The following is a 25,902-nucleotide window of genomic DNA, read 5'->3' as shown; positions in this document are numbered from 1 at the left end:
AATTGCAACTGCAACTCACCCCAAACTTGCCTGGAATAACCATTACACAGGTCCTTGAAGTAAAAAACGGGTAATCCTTACTTTTAGGACACCTCTATTTTTGTACGAGTTCTGTTCAAAACTGACTTTTGCAGATGACTGTCCAGTACCAAAGTGACTTTTGCAGGCTAAAGCAGTCTTTTTTCTTTATATAAACTCAAGTTACTGTTAGTTGCAATCAAGAAGGTGTCATTGCCAACTGTTCAAATGTGTCAAGAAATATCAGAATGCCACTTTTGAGTGTCATTTAGTCAGCTGTTTTGGTGAGTCTTTCCCTTCCTATATAGGAACGGGGTCCTTAAAGTAAGGATTACCAAAAAACGATCCACGATGAAGATTCAGCCTACAATTGCAGTGAAAACAGGAGGAATAACCGCTAACTTGACAACCTTGCTGGATTGGCCAGGACTGCTATTGGTTTGTGCACAAAAAAAATTGTGTACAATGAATGGCGGTCGATTAACAGGCACAGAGAGCGATCGCTGTCAACTACTCGTTTTGCCGGCTGCGCTAGCTGTTGGCGCATGACGTCACGCGGAAACGTAACACCAGATGACTGTTTCATGCACCATTGGTTGCGGTTCCAGTACCAAAGCTGTGATGCGAGTGGTAAACCTTATATAAGTGCATGAAACAGTCATCGGGTGTTACGTAACTGACAACCCAATGATAAAACTCAGGGCTGGGTAACTCCAGCTACATCATGCCCATAAATGTGGCCTATTTACTGGACTACCTCCGTAAACATAGGCCACACATCCACATGTACAAAAAACGTGTCGACTTTGCCAAATTTTGATTTTCACATTTAGGCTTACTTTGTAGATTTTTTTTGCTTTAGAAGCATTCTCACCCTCTATATAGGCTAATCAGAAAGTGCTGCCTTTTTCAGATGTTTAATTTTTGTGAAATTTCATGTTGAAATTTTGATACGCAAACGTGTGCAAATGTATCTGGAAATTTCACGAAAAATGGACATCTGAAAAAGGCAGCACTTTCTGATTAGCCTATATAAAGGGTGACAATGCTTCTAAAGCAAAAAAAATCTACAAAGTAAGCCTAAATGTGAAAATCTAAATTTGGCAAAGTCGACACGTTTTTTGTACATGTGGATGTGTGGCCTATGTTTACGGAGGCAGTCCAGTAAATAGGCCACATTTATGGGGCTAGCCCATAGATGGGAAACCTGAAAGCTCAATGCGATGAAAGCTCGATGCGATTGGCAGAGTAAAAATAAACATCATATTTATTTTTTTAGCAGTCAATTACCATCGGGCTTTCATTGTGTAGAGCTTTCACGCGTGTGAGAACTACAACATGCACGTCCGACTGCGAAAAAAAGGCAGGAAAGTCACATTTTCTTTAAAAGTGCTTTCAAAATTACAGCGTACACATGAGTTTATAAAGAAAAAAAGACTGCTTAAGTCTGCAAAAGTCACATTGGTTCTGGACAGTCATCTGCAAAAGTCAGTTTTGAACAGAACTCGTAAAAATAGAGGGAGTGTGAATTTATGTGCACGCTGAATGAGACCGGCACTCATGTTAATACAAAATTAACAGATATTTTGGCTAGGACTGGCTGAGTTAGTATTTATGAGAGTCGACTGTAAATGTTAAACCTTCTTAACCCTAAAGGGGCCGGGGGGGGGCGGAATCTGCCCCCCCCCCCCCCTCAACATTTTCCGTGATAGGTTCTAAAAAAAAAAATTTCGCGACCCGAGCTGTTATGACTTTTTAGCCTCGAGCTTTGCGCATCTTTTGATAGCAAAAACATAAAAATCGGACCACGGGTTGCCGCGTAGCAAAATATAATATACCAATATAATGTGGTGGCCGAATACAGAAATCTTTCTGAGTGGTCCGTATGTTATCTAGTTGTGAATGGAACTAGTCATTTTTTTTCCTCTGTTTTTGTTTGTGTTTCTGCAGAAAATGGTGAAGATTCCCAAGATCGATGTTGGCCGTGGCCCGCAGAAGCTTCCTTCAACTCCCCTGAGGTTGGCACCTCCTCGGGGGAGACGCCTGCCTATATTTGGGCAGTGCGCAAACCAGCCGACACACACTCCAGGTGTGTTCGTACTCCGAGAACATGGGAGTCAGCGTCCTCCTTGTTCTCTATACGAGGGTACTGGGGTCAGCGTGCCCTTCAGCTGGTCCGTATGGCATGAGAAAAGGTGCACAATTGACCTTGGCAATAACCAAGAATATACAAAGAATATTGACATAAGAATCAGAAATAACCTTGAGATAATACTCAGAAATAACTTTGAGAAAACTCTCAGCAGTAACCTTGAGAAAAAACTGGGCATGAGTCTTGAGAAGACACTTGACAGGAGTGGTGATGTACTTGGTGATGATGGTCAGATGATAGCTGGTGGATACCTTGAGGCTGAAACTGTGATAGATCTGAAGCAGAAGAGAATCGGTAAGCTAACAAAGAAGAGACTAGAAAATCAGGTAGCAATGAGATGGTTGAAAGCAAGGGGCAAGACGTGCTGTAGCAGAGCTAAGGTCTTGGACTGTGTTGTTGAGTATCATAAAGAGAAAAGAAAAGTATCTAAGCCAAACAGAAAGAAAATGAGAAGATACAAGCGTAGACAGGTATATCATAGGTCAAAGAATGGTAGGATGGAGATCCGCATGAGTCGAGAACAACAAAGAAGCTGTGAGAAAGCACAGAAGAATATTCAAGGTCATACAAAAAGAAGTTTGAGCTATGTGATAAAGAGGATACAGCATAGAGAGAAATGCAAAGAAAAGCAAAAGTGGAAAACTCTGGATGGTAAAATGGTGTTCAAGAACTATACATGCTCAAATGCTGTTAAGCAGTTGGGGAGAAAGTCTGATACAAAGTGTTCAAGTGTTGGCAAAGCAAAGGTGAAGAATGTCCATTGTTTGGTGAAAAAATGTCAACAAAGTTCGGTTGATGTACAGATTCATGCTGAAGAGTGCTGGATGTGTGATCAGTTGGTTGTGTCACCAGACAGGAGAGTGGAGTGCGATTCTTGTCATATTTACTATCATGTCAAATGTATGAATTTCTACAAGATGCAGCAAATTTTGTTGAATAAGTCAGTAACATGGGTGTGTCTGAAATGTGGTAGGGCAACTTATTGTACCTCTCTTGTGCATGATCTTGACATTCCCACAGATGGCACTGTGTACGATGTAATTGGTTCATGCAGTGATGACACTGGTGCAGTGATGGAGAGTGGCATTGATGCAACTAGTACAGAGAATATAGGTAAGAATAAGAAAGAGGCATTGCTGAAACAGACAGGGGGATATTCGTTAAGGAGCAAAAAGGACAAAAATAAGAGTTGTGCAAATGAAAGTAGAGATGATGCAGAAAGAACTACCGGAAACATAAATGATTCAGAAAAATCAAAGAAGAAGAAACTACATGTAGCTGGTGAGGATGGAAAGTCACAGAATACATCCTATATGCTTAAAAGTAGAAAGAGACAACTGTCGCTCAGTAGTGAAAAAAGTGAAATGAAAATGAAAGCAAGGAAAAAGCAAATGCAGGAAAAAAGTGAAGAAAGAGAAGATAATGCTCAAAGAAGTGGAGATAGAAAATTGCAACTAAGAAGATGTAAATCAGTAACATGTATACATGAAGAGTTGACTGAAAATCTGGCAGGGCCTGTAGATAGTAGAAAAGTGAGTGGAGCATATGAAAATAATATAAGGTTGGAAGAAAAAGTTGTACAGGGAACTTGTCATCAAGGCCATCCTAAATTTGGAGCTCACAGTGGCAAACAATGTGTACCTAATGGATTGAGCTGTGTCTTGCTGAGTAAGTTGAAAAAATTAAAAGAATGGACTTCTCATCATGACATTGATGCAGCACTGAATACTGGAAATGAGTTGTATGGGTATTTATCTCACAGTTCCACAGTAAGTCATGGATATCTGTTAGTGACTGAAATGCCAAATGAGTTAGATCTGTTGAATCATCATTTCAATATGGACTTTCATGACCCTGTATGCGGTACTTTTGGAGAGGAGTGCAGTTGGCCTGAATTTCATATGATGCCAATAAATCGAGCCTTACAACAATATCTTCAGCAGTACTACGCATGTTTTATAACTTTTGATGGAAAGACATTTGTTGTAATTGCTCAAGATGGGATGTATTATATCTTTGACACTCACTCTAGGAATCGAGACGGTTACCAGGTCAGTGAAGGACGCAGTTTGCTTAAACGTGTTCATGCATGGCAAGATGTACACAGGTATTGTAGTAATTTGGCAAACTCTATGTGCTTGTCTAACAATGAGCAGTTTGAACTTACAGGTGTGTCTGTTTCGCTAGATGATGAGGTAGGAGACAATGTACTTGTACATGTAAGTGGCATTAGTACTGTACGGGATAGTACTGGTTGTGATGTGAGTAATGACCATGGAGTAAAAGACAATACTGGAAATGCTGGTTGTAGCATAAGCAATGATGGTGAGTTCTCTGACAATGTCACAGAAGATGTCAGTCACGTGTCTCATGGTATAAACAAAAATGTCGGGTGTAGTAATGCTCCAAGAACAGTGCAAAAAGGGAAAGAGATGAGTGTACAGTGTAACAAGGTGATTGGAAAAATCAAGCAATCTGAAGCCAGAAAGTCAAAGAATAGTGAAGCAGGTGAAAATAGTCCAGAAAAATTAAGTAAAATTCATAACAAGCAATGCTGGTGGTGTGATCAGAGTATAAAGTCATTTGAAACCCATGTGCAGTGTGATAGCTGTGACATTTGGTATCATGTGAAATGTATGAATTTCTCAAAGATGGACTGGTTGTTGACCAACAAAGCTGTGGCATGGATGTGTCGAAAATGTAGAAGAAGTTCTTTTTCAAAGTCACTTTTGTATGATCTTGGTATTCCAACAGATATAAATACATTTGAGTTGACATTGCAGGAGACACACAAGGAAGATGAGGCAGACAAGTATGCTCTTGTGGACAGAATGAATGCAGATGATAGCATTAAAGACAAACAGATGAACAACGTGAACGGTGTAAGTGACCTGAAAATGAAGACATGTTCAGCTAGGATAAGGCAGGGGACAGGTTTGAGAAAAAAACATGTAACTAAGGGCACGGGACTAATAATTAAGCAGACTGGTGGTTATTCATTGAGGAAAAGGAATGGCCAGTCTTCAAATGATCAGGATGGAAGGAAAAGAGAAAGAGACAGAATTGTAGAAACAAGAAGTGCAATGTGTACAAGAAGTAAAAAGGTTGTGGGTAGTGTCAGTAAAGGCATTGACTCTGATGAAAAGAAGTGTCAAGAAGGAAATGTCCAAAAAGATCAGGCAGTGGCATTGGAAACAAAACAGACTAAGAGATATGAATTGCGAAGTAGGAAAAGACAGACATCGTGTGCTAGTGCAAGTTGTGAGACAAACAATGGAGCTAAGAAAATGAAATCTAAAATTGATGATAAGAGTATCGGTATATGTGCAAAGAAGCCAGGTGTGTCACATCAAACACGTAAATCAATGAAATGGAAGTGTGAGAAAGTGCCAATAATTTTGAAGAGTAAAAGTGATGTGACTGACCTGGGCAATAATATGCAAACTAGAACAGACACAAACAGTAGAGTATTGGCTGAAAGGACAGTGCAAGGTAACTTCCACCAAGGTGATCTGAGATTTGGTTTTAACAGTGGCAAGCAGTGTGTTGCAAACAGCTTGTGTGCCATTTTGTACAGTAGAACCAAGTTACTGAAAGACTGGTCTTGTCATGATATGGATGTCACCTTGCAAACAGGAAATGAATTATACAGTCATTTATCTCAGAGCAGTACAATGAATAATGACTTTCTGTTGGTGACTGAATTGCCAGATGAACTTGATCTGCTGAATCATCATTTTTGTATGAAGTTTGCAGATCCTGTATGTGGAACTTTAGGAGATGAGTGCAATTTATCTGAATTTAACATGATCCCAATGAACCGTGCACTGGAACAGACTCTGCAGAGATATTATGCTTGTTTCATATGTTTTCATGAAAACACGTTTGTTGTTATTGCTCAGAATGGAATGTATTATATTTTTGATTCACATTCTAGAGATCAGCATGGTAATCAGACAAGTGAGGGAAGAAGTTTGCTGAAGTGTGTCTCTACTTGGCAAGATGTTCACAGGTACTGTAACGGTTTGGCTCAATCTATGTCATTGTCTAGTAATGAGCAGTATGAAATTACAGGCATGAATGTTTGGCTAGATGATGAGGTACATGTAGGACAAGATGCTGCTAATATTGCATATTGTAGTATACAGGATAATGGGTCTGTCATTGAGGCTTGTCGGCATGGTACCATAAAACATGATGGAGCTGCTTGTAATGCACATGTTAGTGATCAGTTGTCTGACACGGTTGCAGAAGATTGTCCAAATAGTGGTCATCAAGTGCCTTCCAGTAATACAGGTGATGTTGGTGATGATGTTGAAATAACGAAAGTGACACGGCTGGATGTGTTAAAATTTGTTCAATTGAGATACATTACCAAGGTTGGTCTGTGTAGAAAACATGGAATGATGAATGTATGTGATGAAGTTGATGACATTTCTGTAGAATGTGAACAAATGGAACGACCTCGTGATGTAAAGACAATCAAAGGTGATGGAAACTGTTTCTTCAGAGCTATATCATATGCCATATCAGGAACAGAAGATAATCATATGTGCTTACGGGTGGCAGTTGTGAATCACATGTTGAAGCACCAAACAAAATATTATGGCATTTTGCGGGAAGGTTATAATAATGTGCAAGAGTATGTCATTCACAAGAGATTGTTTGATTCTGGAATATGGGCTACGGAAGTTGAAATTATGGCAATGGGACATATGCTTGGTGTTGACATATATACATTTGATGATATAAATAAGTGGTGTATGTTTTCTAAAAATATTGTCGAGGATAGTGGTGTTAATTTGGATGAAGGAATATATTTATATCACAAACAGAGAATTCACTATGATGTTGTGCTGTCACTTGAGAGACATGAAATGAGAGAAGCCGTAACAAAAAACAGAGATCATAAAAGTTGTGTGGATGAGAAACCCCATACTGAATGTCCTTCAAATACTAAGGAAAGAGAACATATGACATGTGAAACTATTGAAATTGATAGAGCTCATAAAATACTGAAAAGGCAGAGGCGAAAACGAGCAAATATGCGATTGACACGTAAAGTAGCGAGAGAGAAGGCTAAGAACAGGTACAGGGAAAAGAAAAAGCAAAGAGATACATGTAAGCAGAATAAGAAAATGTATGACAAAAGGAAATACAGAGAAAATGCTGACAAGAAGAAGGAAGCATTGAACAAGAGATATCGTGATGAAAGTGAGTTTAAAGTAAAAAGATCGAAGACTGAAAGAGCTAAATATCGTGATAATGTTGCACACAGAAATAATTTGAAGAAAAAATATCAAGAAAAGTTAAGTGTTAGTGCGAAGAAAAAATATCGTAATAATGTTGTATACAGGGAAAAGTTAATTAACGCTGGTAAAAGAAGATATTGTGAGAATGAAACATACAAAAAAGAAAGTAACAATTATAAAAAACAAAAGTATCATCCAGATATAAATAGGGAACGGAAAATCAATCTGGCTAAATTGAAATACCATGTCAGTACTTCATACAAAAATAGACTGATTGCTAAGATCAAACAAAAGTATCATACTAACGCAAAATATAGGAGAAATTTAATACAAGCTGGAATAGAAAGATACCACAGAAAAATTGCGTACCGTCAATACATGAGACGCTGTATGGATAATGTGACAAAGACATTCAAGCAAGATATCTGTAAAGGACCTGAGTATGTGTGTGCCTCATGTCACAAGCTTCTGTTCAAGAAACAAGTCTTGAAATGCAATAAATACAAATATAAGCATCAAAGTTGTATTTCTGAACAGTATCTTCATACTTGTAGTGAGGACTGTCAATCAAAGTGTGTTATAGGAGCATCAAGCAGGTCATGTTTGTGGATATGCTACACATGTCATAGGAAATTACTTGCTAACAAAATGCCTGCTGAAGCAAGTGTCAATAATTTGCTGTTAATTAATGTTCCTGATGAATTGGCATGTTTAAATGTATTGGAAGAACATCTGATTGCAATAAATGTGCCATTTATGAAACTGATTGCATTGCCGAAGGGTGGACAGCATGGCATGAGGGGTCCAGTTGTGTGTGTTCCATCAAACATAACAGACACTGTGAAAGTATTACCAAGAGCTGAACATAGTCATGAAATGATTCGTGTCAAGTTGAAGAGGAAATTGTCATACAAGGGATATTACCAGTATCAGTTTGTTAATAGGCAGCATGTTGACAATGCATTATACTACCTGAAACACAATAATCAGTGGTACAAAGACATTGAAATTAACAATGATTGGGAGAATCCATTGTCTGAAGTTGAGGATATCGAGGAAAATGAGGATGATGTCAGAAAGGAATTCAGTGATAAGAGCGATGACAGTGATGATGAACAAGCAGGAGATGATGAGGAAACAGACGATGATCGTTTGAGAGGCATGGCATTAGATCCGTGTCTTCAACCAATTGATATAGGCCAAGAAGTACTGGATCAGTATTTTAGTGATGTGCTGTGTGTGGCCCCTTGTGAAGGCAATAGTCCAATCAGAATTTTGATGGAACAGGGTAATGAGGCAAAATGTTTTCCTGCATTGTTTCCAACAGGCCAACCAACATTTCACGACAAACGTGATGTGACTATAACACTTGGTAGATATTTCCACAACAAACTAATGAACGTAGATAATAGATTTGCACAGAACACCCAATATATTTTTTATGCTCAGTATTTGTCGGAGATTCAGAAAGTTATGTCCAGTGTTTCTATTGCATTACGTAAAGGTTCTGATAAAATGCCCAATGGTGAAAAAATAAATGCCAGAGTGATCAGTGACAGCGACAAATTGAGTAATATTTTGAAATCTGATAGTGGATATAAATTCCTCAAACCTATTCGTGGTACACCTCCATACTGGCAAGCAGCACAGAAGGATGTTTTGGCGATGATAAGACAGCTAGGAATACCAACATGGTTTTGTTCATTTTCAGCAGCAGATATGAGATGGTCAGAAGTAATCAATACAATTCTACGTCAGCAAGGTGACTCTAGAGATTTGAAAGATTTAGACTGGAATGAGAAGTGTACTGTGTTGAGAACTAATCCTGTCACTGCTGCCAGAATGTTTGACCACCGATTCCATACATTTTTGAGAGATGTAATTTTGTCTGGAGCACAACCAATAGGCAAAGTCAAGGACTATTTTTACAGAGTGGAGTTCCAACAGAGAGGGTCGCCACATACGCATTGTCTGTTTTGGATTGAAAATGCTCCATTAATGGGAAGAGATAAAGATAAGGATGTTGTACAATTTATTGACAAACACATTAGTTGTAAATTACCATCAAAGGAACAAGATGAAGAACTTAATCAAATCATTAGTGAGGTTCAGCAACACAGCAGGAAGCATTCAAAGTCTTGCAAGAAGAAGGGTACTGAGTGCAGGTTTAATTTCCCCAGACCACCATCTGAGCAAACATTCATTACGCACCCTGATGGACCAATGCCTAGCAAGAAGAGTAGTGAAGATGAAATGAATGAATGTTATGAGGCAGAGGACTTACTGAAATCTGTGTGGACTGCAATACAAAATAGTGAAAATGAACAGATGACAACCAGTGAATTGTTTTCAAATATTAACATAACACAAAAAGACTTTGAGAAAGCTAATGATGTGTTAAGTAATAAGTGCAGTATTGTGCATAAGAGAGAACCGCAAGATGTATGGGTCAATCTGTATAATCCAGATTTAATTAGATGTTGGAATGCTAACATGGATATTCAATATATATGTGATGCATATGCGTGTGTTAGTTATGTGGTATCTTACATGTCGAAAGCTGAACGTGAAATGGGTGTATTGTTGTCGCAAGCTCAAGTTGAAGTACGAAAAGGAAATATGGAGGCTAGAGAGAGCATGAAAGAAATTGGATCTGTTTATTTGCATAATCGTGAGGTGTCGGCACAAGAAGCAGTGTATCGTGTGTGTACTTTGAGATTGAAAGAAGGCTCAAGGAAAGTAGAGTTTATACCTGTTGGTGAAGATCGAATTAGAATGAGTTTGCCACTCAGTGTCATTAAAAGAAAATCTGGAGAAGATGATGATAGTATTTGGATGACAAGTAGAATTGATCGATATTTAGCAAGACCAAAAAACAACAAATTTAAAAGAATGTGCTTGGCTACATTTTGCTCTGATTATAGGGTGATATATAACAACATGGCGAAAAAAAGTCACACACAAGTATACAAATTGCAGAACAATTTAGGACATATACAGAAACGAACTCGTAGTGATCGAGCAGTGATTAGATTTCCTAGATTTTCACTAGCAAAACATCCAGAAAAGTACTATCGGAGTATTTTGCAGTTATACCTCCCTTATCGCACTGACATTCAGTTGAAACCCAAGCAATTTGATACACATGAGGAATTTTATAAAAATGGTATTGTAAAACTTAATGGTGCGCTGCAATCTGTAAGGAAGATTGTGGAAAGTAATCGATCATTGTATGAGGCTAATGCTGAGTCTGTAGATGAAGCTGAGGAACTGTTAGAAAAATTTGGTCCACAGGAAGATGCTTGGGCAATGATAGCTCCAGAAACAGAAAAGGATAGACTTGAATGTCAAAAACAGCATCAGCCACAAGATGAGGATAGTGAAAATGAATTTGATATTCCTGATTTGAAATCACTGAAAGATGACAATATGAAATATACCATTGAACCTCATGCACTGAAAGTGTCTAAACAAGAAGCAATGAATTTGTTGAGATGTTTGAATTATAAACAAAAACAAGTGTTCTACAAAGTCAGACAATGGTGCTTGGACAAAGTAAATGGTAAAAATCCTGAACCATTTCACGTGTTTGTTACTGGTGGTGCTGGTACTGGGAAAAGTCACTTAATTAAGTGTATTTACTATGAAGCAACCAGGCTTTTTAGAGGAATGTTGGAGAATCCAGACGACTTATCAGTTCTGCTCACAGCACCCACTGGCGTTGCAGCATTCAATATCCATGGAGCAACTATACACAGTGCTTTGTCAATTGGGACAAATGTTACATTGCCATATCACCCTTTGATTGAGGAGAAAATTAGTACACTTAGACACAAATTAAGGCAATTACAGATATTAATTATCGATGAGATTTCAATGGTAGATCACAAAATGTTGCAGTATATTCATGGTCGTCTTCGTCAAATCAAACAATCAAGAAATCATAATGCTTTTGGAAATGTAAGCATATTAGCAGTTGGTGATTTCTATCAGTTACCGCCAGTGAAAGGGAAGTCATTATATCGTAGTGATGTTACAGGTGATTTGTGGTGTGATAACTTTGTGAAAGTTGAACTAACTAAGATAATGAGGCAGAAGGAAGACAAAAAATTTGCCGAGCTCTTGAATCGGTTACGTGTAAGAAAAAAAACAGAGACTTTGCTCAGTGATGACATTGGATTGTTACAATCACGTGAAACTGGTGAAGATTGGACAGATGCTATACACATTTATCCTTGTAATAAACAGGTTGATGAGTATAACACAAAGACTCTTTTTGCAAACTTTTCAAATTGTGTGTGTATTAATGCCAACGATTTTCAGAAGGATACCAAGAGTGGAAAAATGACACTGGTCAAGAAATCATTCAAGAAAGGTTCTAAAACCAATTTGCCAGAGTCATTATGGGTTGGAGTTGGTGCCAGAGTTATGTTGATCAGGAATATTGATGTGGCTGATGGACTTGTGAATGGAGTGTTAGGAACTGTGTGTGAAATTGTTACAATTGCTAATGAAGATTCCCCAAAATATATTACAGTTAAGTTTGACAATGAGAAGGTTGGATCTAATTTGAAAAGACGCTGTACTTCCAATAGCACTGACATTGTCAGTATTGAGATGATTGAAGAAAATGTCAATAAACAGTGTGTTCGACATCAGTTTCCTCTGAAGTTAGCTTGGGCATGTACTGCGCACAATGTTCAAGGGATGACTTTGAAAACAGCAGTTGTAAGTCTTCAGCATACATTTTCAGCAGGACAAGCATATGTAAGCTTAAGCAGAGTAGTTTCATTGAATGGCCTTGTGATAGAAGGGTTAAATGAAAAGTATATTTACTGCAATGAAGCTGTGGCTGAGGCTATGAGTAAAATGGTGTCATATATTGAACCAGAGAATGATAAAAGAAGCAGTGGCACTTGTGATGACTGTGAAAAAGTAGAATCTATGGGATGTCATACAACTAATACAACAATAGGATTGCATAATATTGAAGGACTTCATGCACATTATATGGATTTGAAAAATAATAATGTAATACTGTCGTGTGATTTCATTTGCCTCACAGAAACATGGACTAATGAACACTTTAATTTGGATATGGATATGAGTGACTACAGATGGTATCATCAGCCAAGATGTATGTCATATGATGACACAAGTAATCTTAGTCGTATGTTGAAAGATCAGTGTCATGGTGGCGTTGCTGTGTGTGGTAAAAAAGATAAAGTGTTTAGTAGACTAAACTTGCCAATCCACAATCTTGAGTATATTGCATTTCAGGTAATATCAAATGAGTCAGTAGCTGTTGTAGTAATTTATCGACCTGAAACATATGTAATTACTGACTTTCTACATATTTTGAAAATGTTGTTGAATGAGTTACATAAGATTTCAAACAAATGTGTAGTCATGGGAGATTTTAATCAAAATGTTATGAAACAATCATCATCTGTTCAAAAACTAATGCAAGACCATGGTTACACACAGTGTGTAAGTGAAGCTACTACAGAAAAAGGAACTTTGTTAGATCATGTTTATGCAAGAAACATACAATGTGTTGAAACATACGTTAGTCCAACATATTATAGCTATCATGAAAGTGTTGTAATTAAGTTTTAATCCTCTCCACATTTTGAGCAGTAATAACTAACTCCAGTTTTGAAACCTGCACGCTACACATGTACCAGTATACCGGTACATGTATAATTTGTGTTAAATCTTAATTTGTTGGACATTTTCATATACATATTGAAGGTTGTGCTTCTCATCACAGAGAAATTGCTGTGTTGACTATTTCCGTTATGATTATATTTTCAGCAAAGAAGAAATTATAAGCTAACATGAATAATCACAAAGGAATGATTTGGCATAGTACATGTGAATCAGGAAAATGACTAATGGTTATGGAGATGAACTTAAAGTTTTGGTGTCGGTGCTCTTCAATAGCAATGATTTAGCATTATTTGTGCATCAGGACAATGAACAATGTGGCAATGTGCATGAAAGAGTTTTGGTGTTGGCGATCTTCAGTAGGAATGATTTAGCATAGTACATGTGAATCAAGAAAATGAACAATGTGGCAATGTACATGAAAGAATGTTGCTGTTGGCGATCTTCAGTAGGAATGATTTAGCATATACATGTAGTATGGGTATGTGTGAATGAAGAAAATGAACAATGTGGTGATAATGATGAAAGAGTTTCGTTGTCGGCGATTTTGAAAAATTTGGAATGTTGAACAGGGTGAAGCATTCTAGAATTTTCAGTAGGGCAGAACAGAATAGAATCTTCAGTATGGTAAAATAATATTCAGTCTTTAGTGGGATGAATATCTTCAATATAGTAAAACATTGAGGAATTTTCAGTGGAAAGAAAAAAGTTTGGACTGTTTAGCACAATAAAACATGTAGCCAGAAATGCATGTACATTGTATTTAGGGGGCTAAAATTTAATACTGTATGATATTTATGAAGGAAAAAAAGAGGTCCAAATGCCAGAAATGTGTCAATACACTGCTAAAAATGCAAGATGTTTGGTACAAATTTTGCATTGATGAAAACATTGTGTTTTATCTTGTTTTTCAATAGATGAATACCATTGCCCATTCGAACTATACCGGTAGGTAATACTGTGTGTCATCATACAATGATCACCCACACTCATCAGAACTATGGAGTGCAGTTGCTACACTCTCAACTGAGTGTGGCTCATCATTGGTCATCCAGTTCATCAAGTGATGACCACCATCAGTCATCAGAACAATTGAGTGCAGTTGCTACACTCTCAACTGAGTGTGGCTCTTCATTGGTCATCCAGTTCATCAAGTGATGACCACCATCAGTCATCAGAACTATGGAGTGCAGTTGCTACACTCCCAACTGAGTGTGGCTCATCATTGGTCATCCAGTTCATCAAGTGATGACCACCATCAGTCATCAGAACTATGGAGTGCAGTTGCTACACTCCCAACTGAGTGTGGCTCATCATTGGTCATCCAGTTCATCAAGTGATGACCACCATCAGTCATCAGAACAATTGAGTGCAGTTGCTACACTCCCAACTGAGTGTGGCTCATCATTGGTCATCCAGTTCATCAAGTGATGACCACCATCAGTCATCAGAACTATGGAGTGCAGTTGCTACACTCCCAACTGAGTGTGGCTCATCATTGGTCATCCAGTTCATCAAGTGATGACCACCATCAGTCATCAGAACTATGGAGTAAAGTTGCTACACTCCCAACTGAGTGTGGCTCATCATTGGTCATCCAGTTCATCAAGTGATGACCACCATCAGTCATCAGAACTACGGAGTGCAGTTGCTACACTCCCAACTGAGTGTGGCTCATCATTGGTCATCCAGTTCATCAAGTGATGACCACCATCAGTCATCAGAACTACGGAGTGCAGTTGCTACACTCCCAACTGAGTGTGGCTCATCATTGGTCATCCAGTTCTTCAAGTGATGACCACCATCAGTCATCAGAACTATGGAGTAAAGTTGCTACACTCCCAACTGAGTGTGGCTCATCATTGGTCATCCAGTTCATCAAGTGATGACCACCATCAGTCATCAGAACTACGGAGTGCAGTTGCTACACTCCCAACTGAGTGTGGCTCATCATTGGTCATCCAGTTCATCAAGTGATGACCACCATCAGTCATCAGAACTACGGAGTGCAGTTGCTACACTCCCAACTGAGTGTGGCTCATCATTGGTCATCCAGTTCTTCAAGTGATGACCACCATCAGTCATCAGAACTACGGAGTGCAGTTGCTACACTCCCATCGGAGTGTGATTCATCATTGGTCATCCAGTTCATCAAGGGATGACCACCATCAGTCATCAGAACTACGGAGTGCAGTTGCTACACTCCCATCGGAGTGTGATTCATCATTGGTCATCCAGTTCATCAAGTGATGACCACCATCAGTCATCAGAACTATGGAGTGCAGTTGCTACACTCCTGAGTGTGATTCATCATTGGTCATCCAGTTCATCAAGGGATGACCACCATCAGTCATCAGAACTACGGAGTGCAGTTGCTACACTCCTGAGTGTGATTCATCATTGGTCATCCAGTTCATCAAGGGATGACCACCATCAGTCATCAGAACTATGGAGTGCAGTTGCTACACTCCCAACTGAGTATGGCTCACCATTGGTCGTCCAGTTCATCAAGGCATGACCACCATCAGTCATCAGAACTATGGAGTGCAGTTGCTACACTCCCAACTGAGTGTGGCTCATCATTGGTCATCCAGTTCATCAAGTGATGACCACCATCAGTCATCAGAACTACGGAGTGCAGTTGCTACACTCCCAACTGAGAATGGCTCACCATTGGTCGTCCAGTTCATCAAGGGATGACCACCATCAGTCATCAGAACTATGGAGTGCAGTTGCTACACTCCTGAGTGTGATTCATCATTGGTCATCCAGTTCATCAAGGGATGACCACCATCAGTCATCAGAACTACGGAGTGCAGTTGCTACACTCCTGAGTGTGATTCATCATTGGTCATCCAGTTCATCAAGGGATGACCAGCATCACCACTATCATTTATCAGAACTTTGGAAGTCAGTTGCTACACTCCCATCTCAATGTGGCTCATCATTGGCAATATAGGAATGGCTGAGAACTACATGTACATGTATCGAGTGCCTAGAAACTACTGGTATGGAGTAATGTAGAAACATTAGCTGTGTTATATTTTTCTGTTATGTGTAATGATTATCCTTACTTAAGCATAGCAGTACGGGTATTCATCTTCAAATAAACTTGAATCCTCAATGCTGATTGTTCGATCCATGGCAATTAGCTGTAGGGTCCATATTGCACTTTATGTACAAAAGCATATGTAAAACAATAATTGCTGAAAAATTCTTGTACAGTGTGCATGTTCCATCTTTACTCTACCTCAAGTTTTGCTTGAAGATCTTGTGGCACTTGGGGTCATGGAACACAGGAAGTACATGTACACGTAGGCCTGTAGTCTGTCTTCACCCAACATATCTGTACCACTCGACTTTCAGCTTTGTGGCATGTGGCACACAGATGCACTACATATTCCACATTCAATTCGTGCTTGTGGGATAAGTCCAATGTTGCAACCTGACGCCACTTCTGAGTATTTCAAAATTTAACAAAATTGGAAATGTTTCACGATCCCGGATTTATGTCTTATCATTTTTGTAATGACCTTCATTTAGATGAATATACATGTATGAAGAAAACAGTTTTCCCAATTTTCAATTTAAGACGTACGTGTACATGTACATGAACATGTTACATGTACTTCCCCAACTCAATTTCCTGTCACTTTAAATCTTGGAGGGTGATAACTCAATTGCGCATTTTCTATTATATAAATAAGGAACAGTGGTATTTAGTCAAAATTCTTTACATCAAAGTTGTCTGAAGGTACATGTAACATGTGACCTGATTTTACAAAAGTTTGTATTAAACATACATCTGAAATGGCAATATATACATGGTATATGTACAATACATGTATGGAAATGCAATTCATAATCAGTAAGCTTAAAAATTAAAATTCATTCAATTCCCTATTACGGGTATTGCTTTAATACTCTACAGGATGTACATTGTACTTCTGCAACCAATATTATCAGACATAATGAAATGTTTTTTTTCAAAAGGTGTAACAGAAAGTATAATGTTTTGTAGCAACTTCTACATGTAGCTGTTGCAAATATCTTTTGTCGCAAATTATGTGGACAATGTTTTGAGTAGGCTGCAAAGGAATTTCTTTTTATTGACCAAGCCAACATGTATATGTACATTGTATGTAATATCCATTTCTGTCCTGTTCACATTGAGATTAGAATGATGAATTGTTTGCTTCTAGGTAAGTTTATCAGCGTCACAGCTTCCAATTGAATTCATTTGATGCAGTACATTTATGATTGTATGGAGGGGGTAAGGGTTTCGAGGTAGTGTGGTGATAGTGTTGATGTAATACATGTGTACATGTACATGGCAGGTTCTTCAAAATATAGAACATTTAACAACCTGTCATTGCATTTTTCAAAAATTAATTTCAGATGTTTCAAAACAACCGACATCATGACATACATCTTGAAGTTCATAAAAATGCACATGTAGGGATAGTTTAGGCAGAAGTTCGCTTTTTATTATCGTTTTGGTAAGTATAGTAATTACCAGTAAAAATCAAGGCAGTTTGTATCTTTATGTAAAAGTTGTCAAGGTAAGGGCTTAGAGACAAAAATGTTTTTTTGAATCACGTGCCCATAAGTAGACTTTCATATAAAATTAATGAAATCACACAAAACAAGACCCATGCAGAAATTCAGTTCGACAAAGAAACACATAATTTTGACAGAAAATCAAGGCAAAAACTGCCTTGTTTTTATGTAATATTGGCACAATACGAAAACGATTCACCTTACATGTTTTTCGGCCAACATACATTGCATTTGTGTAAAAGAATCCATTTAGCATGCTCTATTAAAAAGATTCATATTCTGAAACATCGTAGTTTCGAACGTCAGAATTGACGGAATTTTGATGACGTTCGATAATTTGGACGGACTTTGAATGACGTTCGAGAATCGTTTTCATTTTGACGCACAGTCGGCTTGACAAAGGATGTTACATATTCCAAACGATGTTCATTGCAGAAAACAGAATAATGAACGTCACGAAGTACAATTCAAGAGTTCATAGTCAGGTTTTACGACAGTTCCACCTGCACCTCACAGAAATTGATAATGACACGCACACCCCAACTCAGAATTGGTCCCGGGCATCGAATACTGTAGATTTTTGTTATCGACTGGTACCCTGCAAGTCACGTGCTTTTTGCAGTTTTTGTGAAGAAGAAAAATTGACGATCGGAGGATCAACGGCTGAACTAACCACATAAGTTTTTAGTTGACGGAATTAGCATGACGTTCGAGAATTGCTGTCACGTCGTTCTTTGCGGGTGAACAATTAGTTTTAGGCGCAAAGTGATCATATTAAATTGTGTAGTCAGCTCACTCAGCTGTATTAACGGAGATAAAAAGTTAGGAAAACTCGGGAAGAAAAATCTCTATCTTGCAATCCTGTGCACTCGTCTCTAAATATTAGCAAGCGCGGCTCGCACACGTCATGCTATTTCTATCAAGCAACTTTGACGACAACGCATTATCCGTGAGAAGTTTGGAACCTGGTGGGAAACGTCCAGTGAATTTGATTGGGGTGAATAAAGGGTAATGACTTACCATTATGCAATTAAAAGGGTTGTTGATACTTCACGCAAACGCATACGAATGCGAGCTAACCGTGAAGACGTCATAATGGAAACTTGCGCAAATGAAACGTTATTCAAACAAGAGCAAATCCGTCATTCGCCGCGAAATCAATCTGCCGTAAAACTTCACCGGCTGGCTGGGCATTCCCGTTTGCGTGAAGTATGGACATGACATATCGTGAAATAATAATCATGTTTGCAGTGAGAAGCGGGTCAGGTCATCACAAGAATTCTGCAGGTTGGCGAACTGACAGCAGTGGTGGGTCGCATTGTACGGTATCTTCGCGAACTCAGCAACAATAATTTTATCAATATCAAATCCACTAAATTTGGAATAATTTATCAAATTCAGAAATTGCATGATATTTTCCTATGCTTCAACACCCCTACCATGGTGTAGATTTTCGCAAATGAAAAGAACACTTGCAGATTACCTAGTCACCTGCCATGTTCTTCAAAAATACGAAGCAAATCGAGTACAGAAATTGTTAAGATTTGCGAAAATGTAAATTTAAACACATTTCAACTTTAGAAAGTCATCCCACAAGCAATTAAATCACTGCTAAGTTCACTTGGCACTCACGTTTGCATGAAGTATGAACACGACTTATCATGATAATTGAAATGCTTGAAAGGGAGCAGACCATCACAGCAATTCTGCTGTTTGAAGTAACAGCAACAATAATTAAACAACAATAATCAACAATAATTTTAATAGCAACAAACTGCAAAGTCCGGTTTGTACTTCATGCAATCACGGATGATGGACATTGGAGGCGACAATTTCGCTTCCGTTCACGTTCACAATGAACCGGATTTTAAGAATATTGCGCAACATTCAAACATTTAACACTTGAAGTAACAATTCGTCACCGACACCACGAAGTGACCTTAACCCCCGCGAAGTGGAAAATGTGTGTTTCGAGATACAAGCGATTTAAGTTGGTGATGTTTTGAAACGGTGATCTGAACATCGTAGCCTCAAAATTCATATTTTTTTACATTGTCTGAAAGCTGGGATCTTGAATGTCACGTTTATGTATGATTTTTATTGAAAACAAATAATATTAACGAGTTATCAACTAATTAACCTTAACGTCACTTCGTAAAAACTCTAAAATCAGAATACGCGCTGTTCGAGTTTTCACGAAGTGAGGCTAACCATGACAGTATTAGCTAATGGGTTAGCGCTACTTCGTGATGACGCCAGAAGTGAGTCGCGCGTATCACGTGACATTTGTGTTACTTCGTGAAAACGCAAAACCCGTTTTTGACGCGTAGTGTGCAGGCAGTTTACATGCAAAAGAATGGTATGGTACACTTCGTGAAAACGCATTTTCCGGTTTTGACCTATTAAGTTGCAAACGCTCATTAATGTTAATTAATGTTTTGACAAAACTAATTACAGTGTAACTATGTGTTTAGTAACTTCTTGAGGTGATAGATTATATGTAATTAATCACAAATCAGGAAAAAAATCGAAATCGTAAAATATTGATTTGTTGATGTTAGTGTCACTTCGTGGTGACGGTGACGAATTTATCGAAGTGTCAATTTATAAATTCACTTAATATTTACTGAATAACGACATTTCGTTTTATATGGCCTAAGCATATACCACTACAACTAAGGGGCTTTCTATGTCACTGTTATTGAACACGCTAGATTCATTTGACTGTTTATCGATGCTCGACCAAACTCACAGTTGATTTGAAACATTAAACGTATTAATACAACGATTGCGATCCTCTGATGTAAGGGTCATCTTGATTCTGCTTCCTATAACCGTCCATTGTGGGTCAACATGACAAAGATAATCACAGCGGTTCTGCCATGACGTATCTTCATTGTCGGGCCATACGTAGTAAGAGCCTGACTTTGAGAGATACGATAGACACATTGCCGTCTCTGTGACATCCATCACCTGTAAGAAAAAAATAAAAATCGATAAGTCAGCAGTCTTTGCGAAAAAAAATATAATGCGCTTAAAAGTATTGTCATACATGTTTGTTTATTTTTGAAATGCTTACTATGGCCTACCTTCGCTAAGTACCAGTCAGATGTACCTCGCTTCCCGTGTAATTTAACAGCAACAAAGTGACCACATTCTATGGCATTCGGTCGAATGGAGGCTGGATCTGATGTAACAATAGACAAGGTAAGTCGCCTGATTAAAATTTAAAAGAGGAATACAAAAACATTGCAGGAGGACGCAAAACGAAGGCAAGTATTACCCGAAGGCGGGGGTACAGGAGAGGCACTCCGAGAAGACTGACGAATTGGAGCCGATTGCGGTTCATTTACACTCTCCAGCTCTGATCCTACGGACGCGTCATTTATTTCAGTCGCTGCTTTCGACACTCCTGTAACAACATTATTAATAAACTTAAATTAATAAAGAAGAGAAGTACAAGGGTAATAAAGAAAAGAAATATGTCACGGAGAAAAAAAATGTTTAAAGTAATAAAAAATAAAAGCTCACTCACCTTTTCTGTTCCTCGCGTGTACATTTCTGATTGCTTTTAGGCTCAACTGCTTTATCTCGAACTTGCCTCCAGTGTAAGTCGCGTTCGTACACATTTCGTTGTTGTTGAGAAGGCACGGGAAGCAAAAGCAGGACAATCGGCGCACCTTGAGCTTATAGGGGGCAGCAACCTGAATCTGATGGTATCCACGAGATCCCTTGAGTGTGGTGACATCCGTTTCGGGTCTCTCTCTGCTAATTTCATCCTTTGCCACGTACACAAAGGACCGTTTTGAATACATCGAATCACTGGCCAAATTTGCACAACACCACCCCCACATATCCTTAGCTGAATTAAGCACAACTTTGCGCCCCAAAATAGCTTGATCAACTGCTCGATTTACCACCCCAATTTCTCCATCGCCCTCTCCCTTTCCATGTTCGGATCCAAAGTAGTTGCGTTCTCTGGCATCTGACGACAAGCTTAGATCGGCAAAAGTACCTTTCCCTTTATACTGACTTTGGCACCCGTCACTCCAGAGCACTTCTTTGTCTACTTGTTGCATGTTGCTTGCGAGGTGTTGCGAGGCCATGTTCAGGTAGTGTTCAACGGCGTGGTAATCATGGCGGATATCGTCTGAGAGAAAGATCATAGAGTCCCGAACGAGAGTGCCATTTTGTCGATAATACATAACGACTGGGTGCATCGTTATCTGCATCTGTCCGTAGTATGCAGCCTTGATCTCATCCTGGTAGAATACCTTCCTGTTTTGCCCAAAGTCCATAACCATCATCGCCCAATTTTCAGGGAGGTGTTCTTTCAAGTTCGAGTACTGCCGGTGCTGCCATCTTGCCGTGACAATGTGCTTTACAAACGAAACACCTTGAACAGGCCTCTCAGCATCGTTTATTAGTTCCTCGAGAACGTCGCCCATCGACCCTTGCTTGGTTTTGAGCACACGGCGTGGTTTTCCTTCTATGACCTCCACTCTTTCCCAATGGAGCCAATTCCACGTTCCCCTTGCTTCTTTGATGACAGGCTCGTACATCTTTCGTATGGTGTCACCCAAATTGCCACATTTGTCACAAGTACCAAACACGCACTCCTCATTTTGAAATCTCTGAGAATCTGAAACCGGACACAACAACTTGTTGACAAACTCGTACTCATCAGCTATCTTCACGACTCCACTTGTTGACTTTGTTGTGTTGATGACTCTGTTAACAACCATCAGCTTGTACTTAATGTTCATGCAATAAACGCAAGTACACACTTCGTGGTGAACCTTTGACAGCAGACGAACATTCTTGGGTCGTAAGAAGGTGAACTTGGAGTAGCTCACTCTCGAGTCGGGATACTCTTTTTGAAACATTCGGTGGGCGGCTGTCAGTGACATTTGCAAGACATGTCCAGGACCGTGTTTGGTTGCGTACCTCTTTAGTGGTAATGGCCTAGAAATATCTTCCCGAAGATAAAACGATGTTATCTTCTGTCGCAGATGAACTGACATCTTCCCACGTCCCACATGTCGTCGATTTCCACTGGTGTGTATCGCTCTTCGGATTGTTCCGGAGTTTAGCTTTAAATGTTTGCTAATTTGTACTTTGGTTGCGAACTTGATTGAAGCACAGGCGAAATGCTTTAAAGCTTCCCTGCCCCCTTTGTTTTGCTTTATTTTTTCCGCTATTTCCTTTATTTTGGGACTGAATGTCGTTGCTTCGGTCAGTCCCTTGTTTTTGAGAGCCTTCTTTTTTCGCGGTGATGAGTTTTTGACTAGTCCGCAGACAACTGATGCAAATTTTTCAGGTGATTTGGGGAGAGCCTTTCGCGCCTTTGTTGTGTGATTTCTGAGAGTTTTGAGTGACTGGTAGCCTTGACGTTCAGTGTTTTGTTGCTGTTGCCGTTCTTGTTCTTTTCTCAGAAACTCTGCTCGTTTTTGTCTTTTCCGGTTTCTATCCTTTTCCTTGATTCTTCTTAGTTTTTGCGGCCTTTCTTTGAGCCTTTCTCTCTCAGCTTGTTTTCTCTCTCGCCAGTAGGCTTGTTTTGCTTCTGTGGCCGCTCTTGTTCCTGTTGTTGGCGCTCTTGTTGGGGCTGGTGTTCTGTCCGTGTCACGTGGTTTCCTGAAATTTATTTTCACTTTAGGTGGATTCTTGTTTTGATTATTTTTTTTCTTCTCCATGTACTTCTTTTTCCTCGCTCGCCCTTGTTCGCGTTTTCTTTTTAGTTGTTCGAGCGCAGCTACAGACGGTTTTCGTTTCGCTAAATCTTCTTTAAATTTGTCCCTACGTTGCTTGGCAGCCTTCGCTTGCGATTGAAGGTATTCCTCATATTTTGGGGGATTGTTATGTTTCAGTTTGTTTCGATAGTATGTTGCCTTGCTCATTTTTGAAGATGAAGGTAAGTATTACGGGTGGTTAGTAAGCAGATGATTTTGGATATGGGATTGGGATGGTGTTAGTGCAGTGCAGCTTTTGAATGAAGTGAGGCTATGAAAGGTGGGGTGCAGCTGTGGTAGATGGAGATGGATCTAAAAAAAAAAAAGACGAGCGTGAACAATACAAAAAAACAAATATATAATAACAATTCATAATGAATGCGTGCAAATGAGACTTTTGTTAAAAGTGTTTTATTTTGGCATTATTTTCTAACTTTCAAACACCATGGCACACCCAATTAAAAGCTGTGAAATTCGTTTCGCCGTATATACAGTTTTGCCCGATTTCCGGACACTTTCCAATTACAACCTGGTACATAATTATATATTCAAGCTACAAAAGTTAATTGACAAAAATGTAAGTCAGTTTCAGATGCATCCATTGAGAAATATTCATAAACCTCTAGGCGTACCCAAATAATAATACAGTTCCGATAACGTACGCCTAAAACTGCACTTAAAACTTTGATTTTTTTTAGATAAAATTTGGGGTAAATTATTTCCCCTAAAACAAATGGTTTACGAAGTAAATGCCATTCAAGAGCTGAAATATATCTTGAAATTTGATCAAAATCACATTTTTTTACTCTTAAAACAAACACACTAAACCTCTCCCTCGGTTTAAAGAAACCCAGAGACGGCATTTTGATTTTTTCCGTCAAAATGACGCTCGATATTACTATCCGTCAAAACGTGACTGACGTTCGCGTCATATTTTACAAGTCTGTCAAATAAATGACGTACGCAAAACAATCCGTCAATATACTGACGTTCGTAACTTTCTTTACCTGATCACGCGCGCGTATAACGTTTCCAAGTATGGCCGCTCACGCCGCGAACTCTCAACGCACTGCGCCGTGTTTTTAAGCCCTATTTTTTGTCTCCAGAGCATTCTGGAATTGTCTTGCCAGAGTTTATCTGTTCTCGATCGTCATATTTATCGTACGTCAGATATTTGACAGATTTTATTCAAGCTGATCTATCGTAATATACAAAAGTTTGTGGAAGTTTGGAACTTACCGTGCGTGATGCATCAGCGATGTATGAAAAGGAAAGTCGCTTAGTATTATGGGTCGGGTCAAGGTTCATCACGTGCGCAGCAGCTAAGTTTTATCGAACGTCAGCGTCTTGTTGACGGACACATATATTTTCTCGCTACACGAATTTGAAGAATTGTTTGCGTGAAATGATAAGTAAGTAACATGGTTATTTAGATATCGAATTAATCTGTGTAATATAAGGTTTCTGACACGAAATCGCCAACTTCGTTTGATTTTTTATTTTGTCTCAAATTTCACGTGTTAAATTTTGTTGACAGTGTGACGGAATTTCATGACGTTCGCAACTGATTTAATTTATAACGATAATTCCGTAGAATATTAAACATTTCGAGTTTCTTTTTCGTTTGTAAACTATTAGAAGAAATCGTCTGCTACATCGACATATTAAACAAAAAACCTTTACCGTTAACACCATGATGATTGGAAAACAGTTAACTGATAAATTCCTTCCCTGGCCCGAGGGACTTAATTCCGTCAAAAATGCTGACGTTCGGGACTCGTTTTTGAAAGTTCCAGTTTAAGTGGAGGGACTTGAAGAACAACGTTATAGTAAATATAAATTTAGGTGTCTTTCAGCACATTTCACAATACAAAACATTTCTACAACGTGCACTTTTGAAAATCGGAGTGTGTCAATTTCATTATTATTTATTGCACCACAATTCAAGGAACCTGCCACATGTATGTACAAATGTGTAGGGACATTTATTGACTTTTATGTTGGCTTTTAATAAAACTGACCCTCCTCCTTGACACATCATCCTGAATCCTAATTACCTTCCATCATGCCCATCCCACACCCTACATGTACCTTCAACCTCCCTTCTTACCTTTAACTACAAGCCATGGCCACTGAGCCGAGGGGGGGGGGGGACGACAGCCCCATCCCCCCTGAAACCTTGTCGACCCCCGAGTCGCCCCTCACTGAGATTTTGAGTTTCTAAAAAAATTATCATTTATCTACATGACGCCCCCCATGAAATGTTCCAGCCCCCCATCGGCCTCCCCCCCCCCCCCCCAACTGAAGAAATTCCTGGCTACACCACTGGCCATGGCGCCTTCGTCATTCCAGTTAAATTACAAATGTTTATACCGTATCTTAAACACATTGGTTCCATTAGTTATGGTAGTCCTACTGGTACATGTATATTGTGTTCAATAAGCTAGTCTCACAGGACAGAATAATATCACCTGGGATGAAAAAGTTTACATAAATGTACATTTATTAGACATATTATCCT

The 25,902-nt window shown here is 39.0% G+C and overlaps 2 protein-coding genes across 2 annotated transcripts; one reads left to right on the top strand and one right to left on the bottom strand.

Moving 5' to 3' along the window:
- The first annotated feature begins 1,908 nt into the window (after positions 1–1,908).
- Positions 1,909–4,407, top strand: LOC119733460. The gene is made up of 3 exons (XM_038207020.1): positions 1,909–2,464; positions 3,191–3,283; positions 4,203–4,407. The coding sequence occupies exons 1-3, from the start codon at positions 1,921–1,923 to the stop codon at positions 4,355–4,357; spliced, it is 792 nt and encodes a 263-aa protein (XP_038062948.1). The 5' UTR covers positions 1,909–1,920; the 3' UTR covers positions 4,358–4,407.
- Positions 4,408–17,780: 13,373 nt separating this feature from the next.
- LOC119733192 lies at positions 17,781–25,338 on the bottom strand. The gene is made up of 4 exons (XM_038206779.1): positions 21,188–25,338; positions 20,936–21,064; positions 20,742–20,839; positions 17,781–20,625 (listed from the first exon to the last, which is right to left on the bottom strand). The coding sequence occupies exons 1-4, from the start codon at positions 23,547–23,549 to the stop codon at positions 20,401–20,403; spliced, it is 2,814 nt and encodes a 937-aa protein (XP_038062707.1). The 5' UTR covers positions 23,550–25,338; the 3' UTR covers positions 17,781–20,400.
- Positions 25,339–25,902: the final 564 nt, after the last annotated feature.

The sequence above is a fragment of the Patiria miniata genome, unplaced genomic scaffold (genome assembly GCF_015706575.1).
Source record: "Patiria miniata isolate m_02_andy unplaced genomic scaffold, ASM1570657v1 HiC_scaffold_25, whole genome shotgun sequence".
NCBI lineage: Eukaryota > Metazoa > Echinodermata > Asteroidea > Valvatida > Asterinidae > Patiria > Patiria miniata.
The sequence above is the reverse complement of the archived record's forward strand: the minus strand, read 5'-3'. Positions and strand labels throughout refer to the sequence as shown.

Bases quoted from the DNA above. Each gene is read 5' to 3' on its own strand.
- LOC119733192 (XM_038206779.1), bottom strand. From the start codon at position 23,549: ATGAGCAAGGCAACATACTATCGAAACAAACTGAAACATAACAATCCC. The intron at 21,065-21,187 runs GTGAGTGAGCTT...ATGTTGTTACAG, and splicing joins ACACGCGAGGAACAGAAAAG to GAGTGTCGAAAGCAGCGACT. The intron at 20,840-20,935 runs GTAATACTTGCC...TTGTTACATCAG, and splicing joins TCCTGTACCCCCGCCTTCGG to ATCCAGCCTCCATTCGACCG.
- LOC119733460 (XM_038207020.1), top strand. From the start codon at position 1,921: ATGGAACTAGTCATTTTTTTTCCTCTGTTTTTGTTTGTGTTTCTGCAG. The intron at 2,465-3,190 runs GTAAGCTAACAA...ACATTCCCACAG, and splicing joins TCTGAAGCAGAAGAGAATCG to ATGGCACTGTGTACGATGTA. The intron at 3,284-4,202 runs GTAAGAATAAGA...CACTCACTCTAG, and splicing joins AACTAGTACAGAGAATATAG to GAATCGAGACGGTTACCAGG.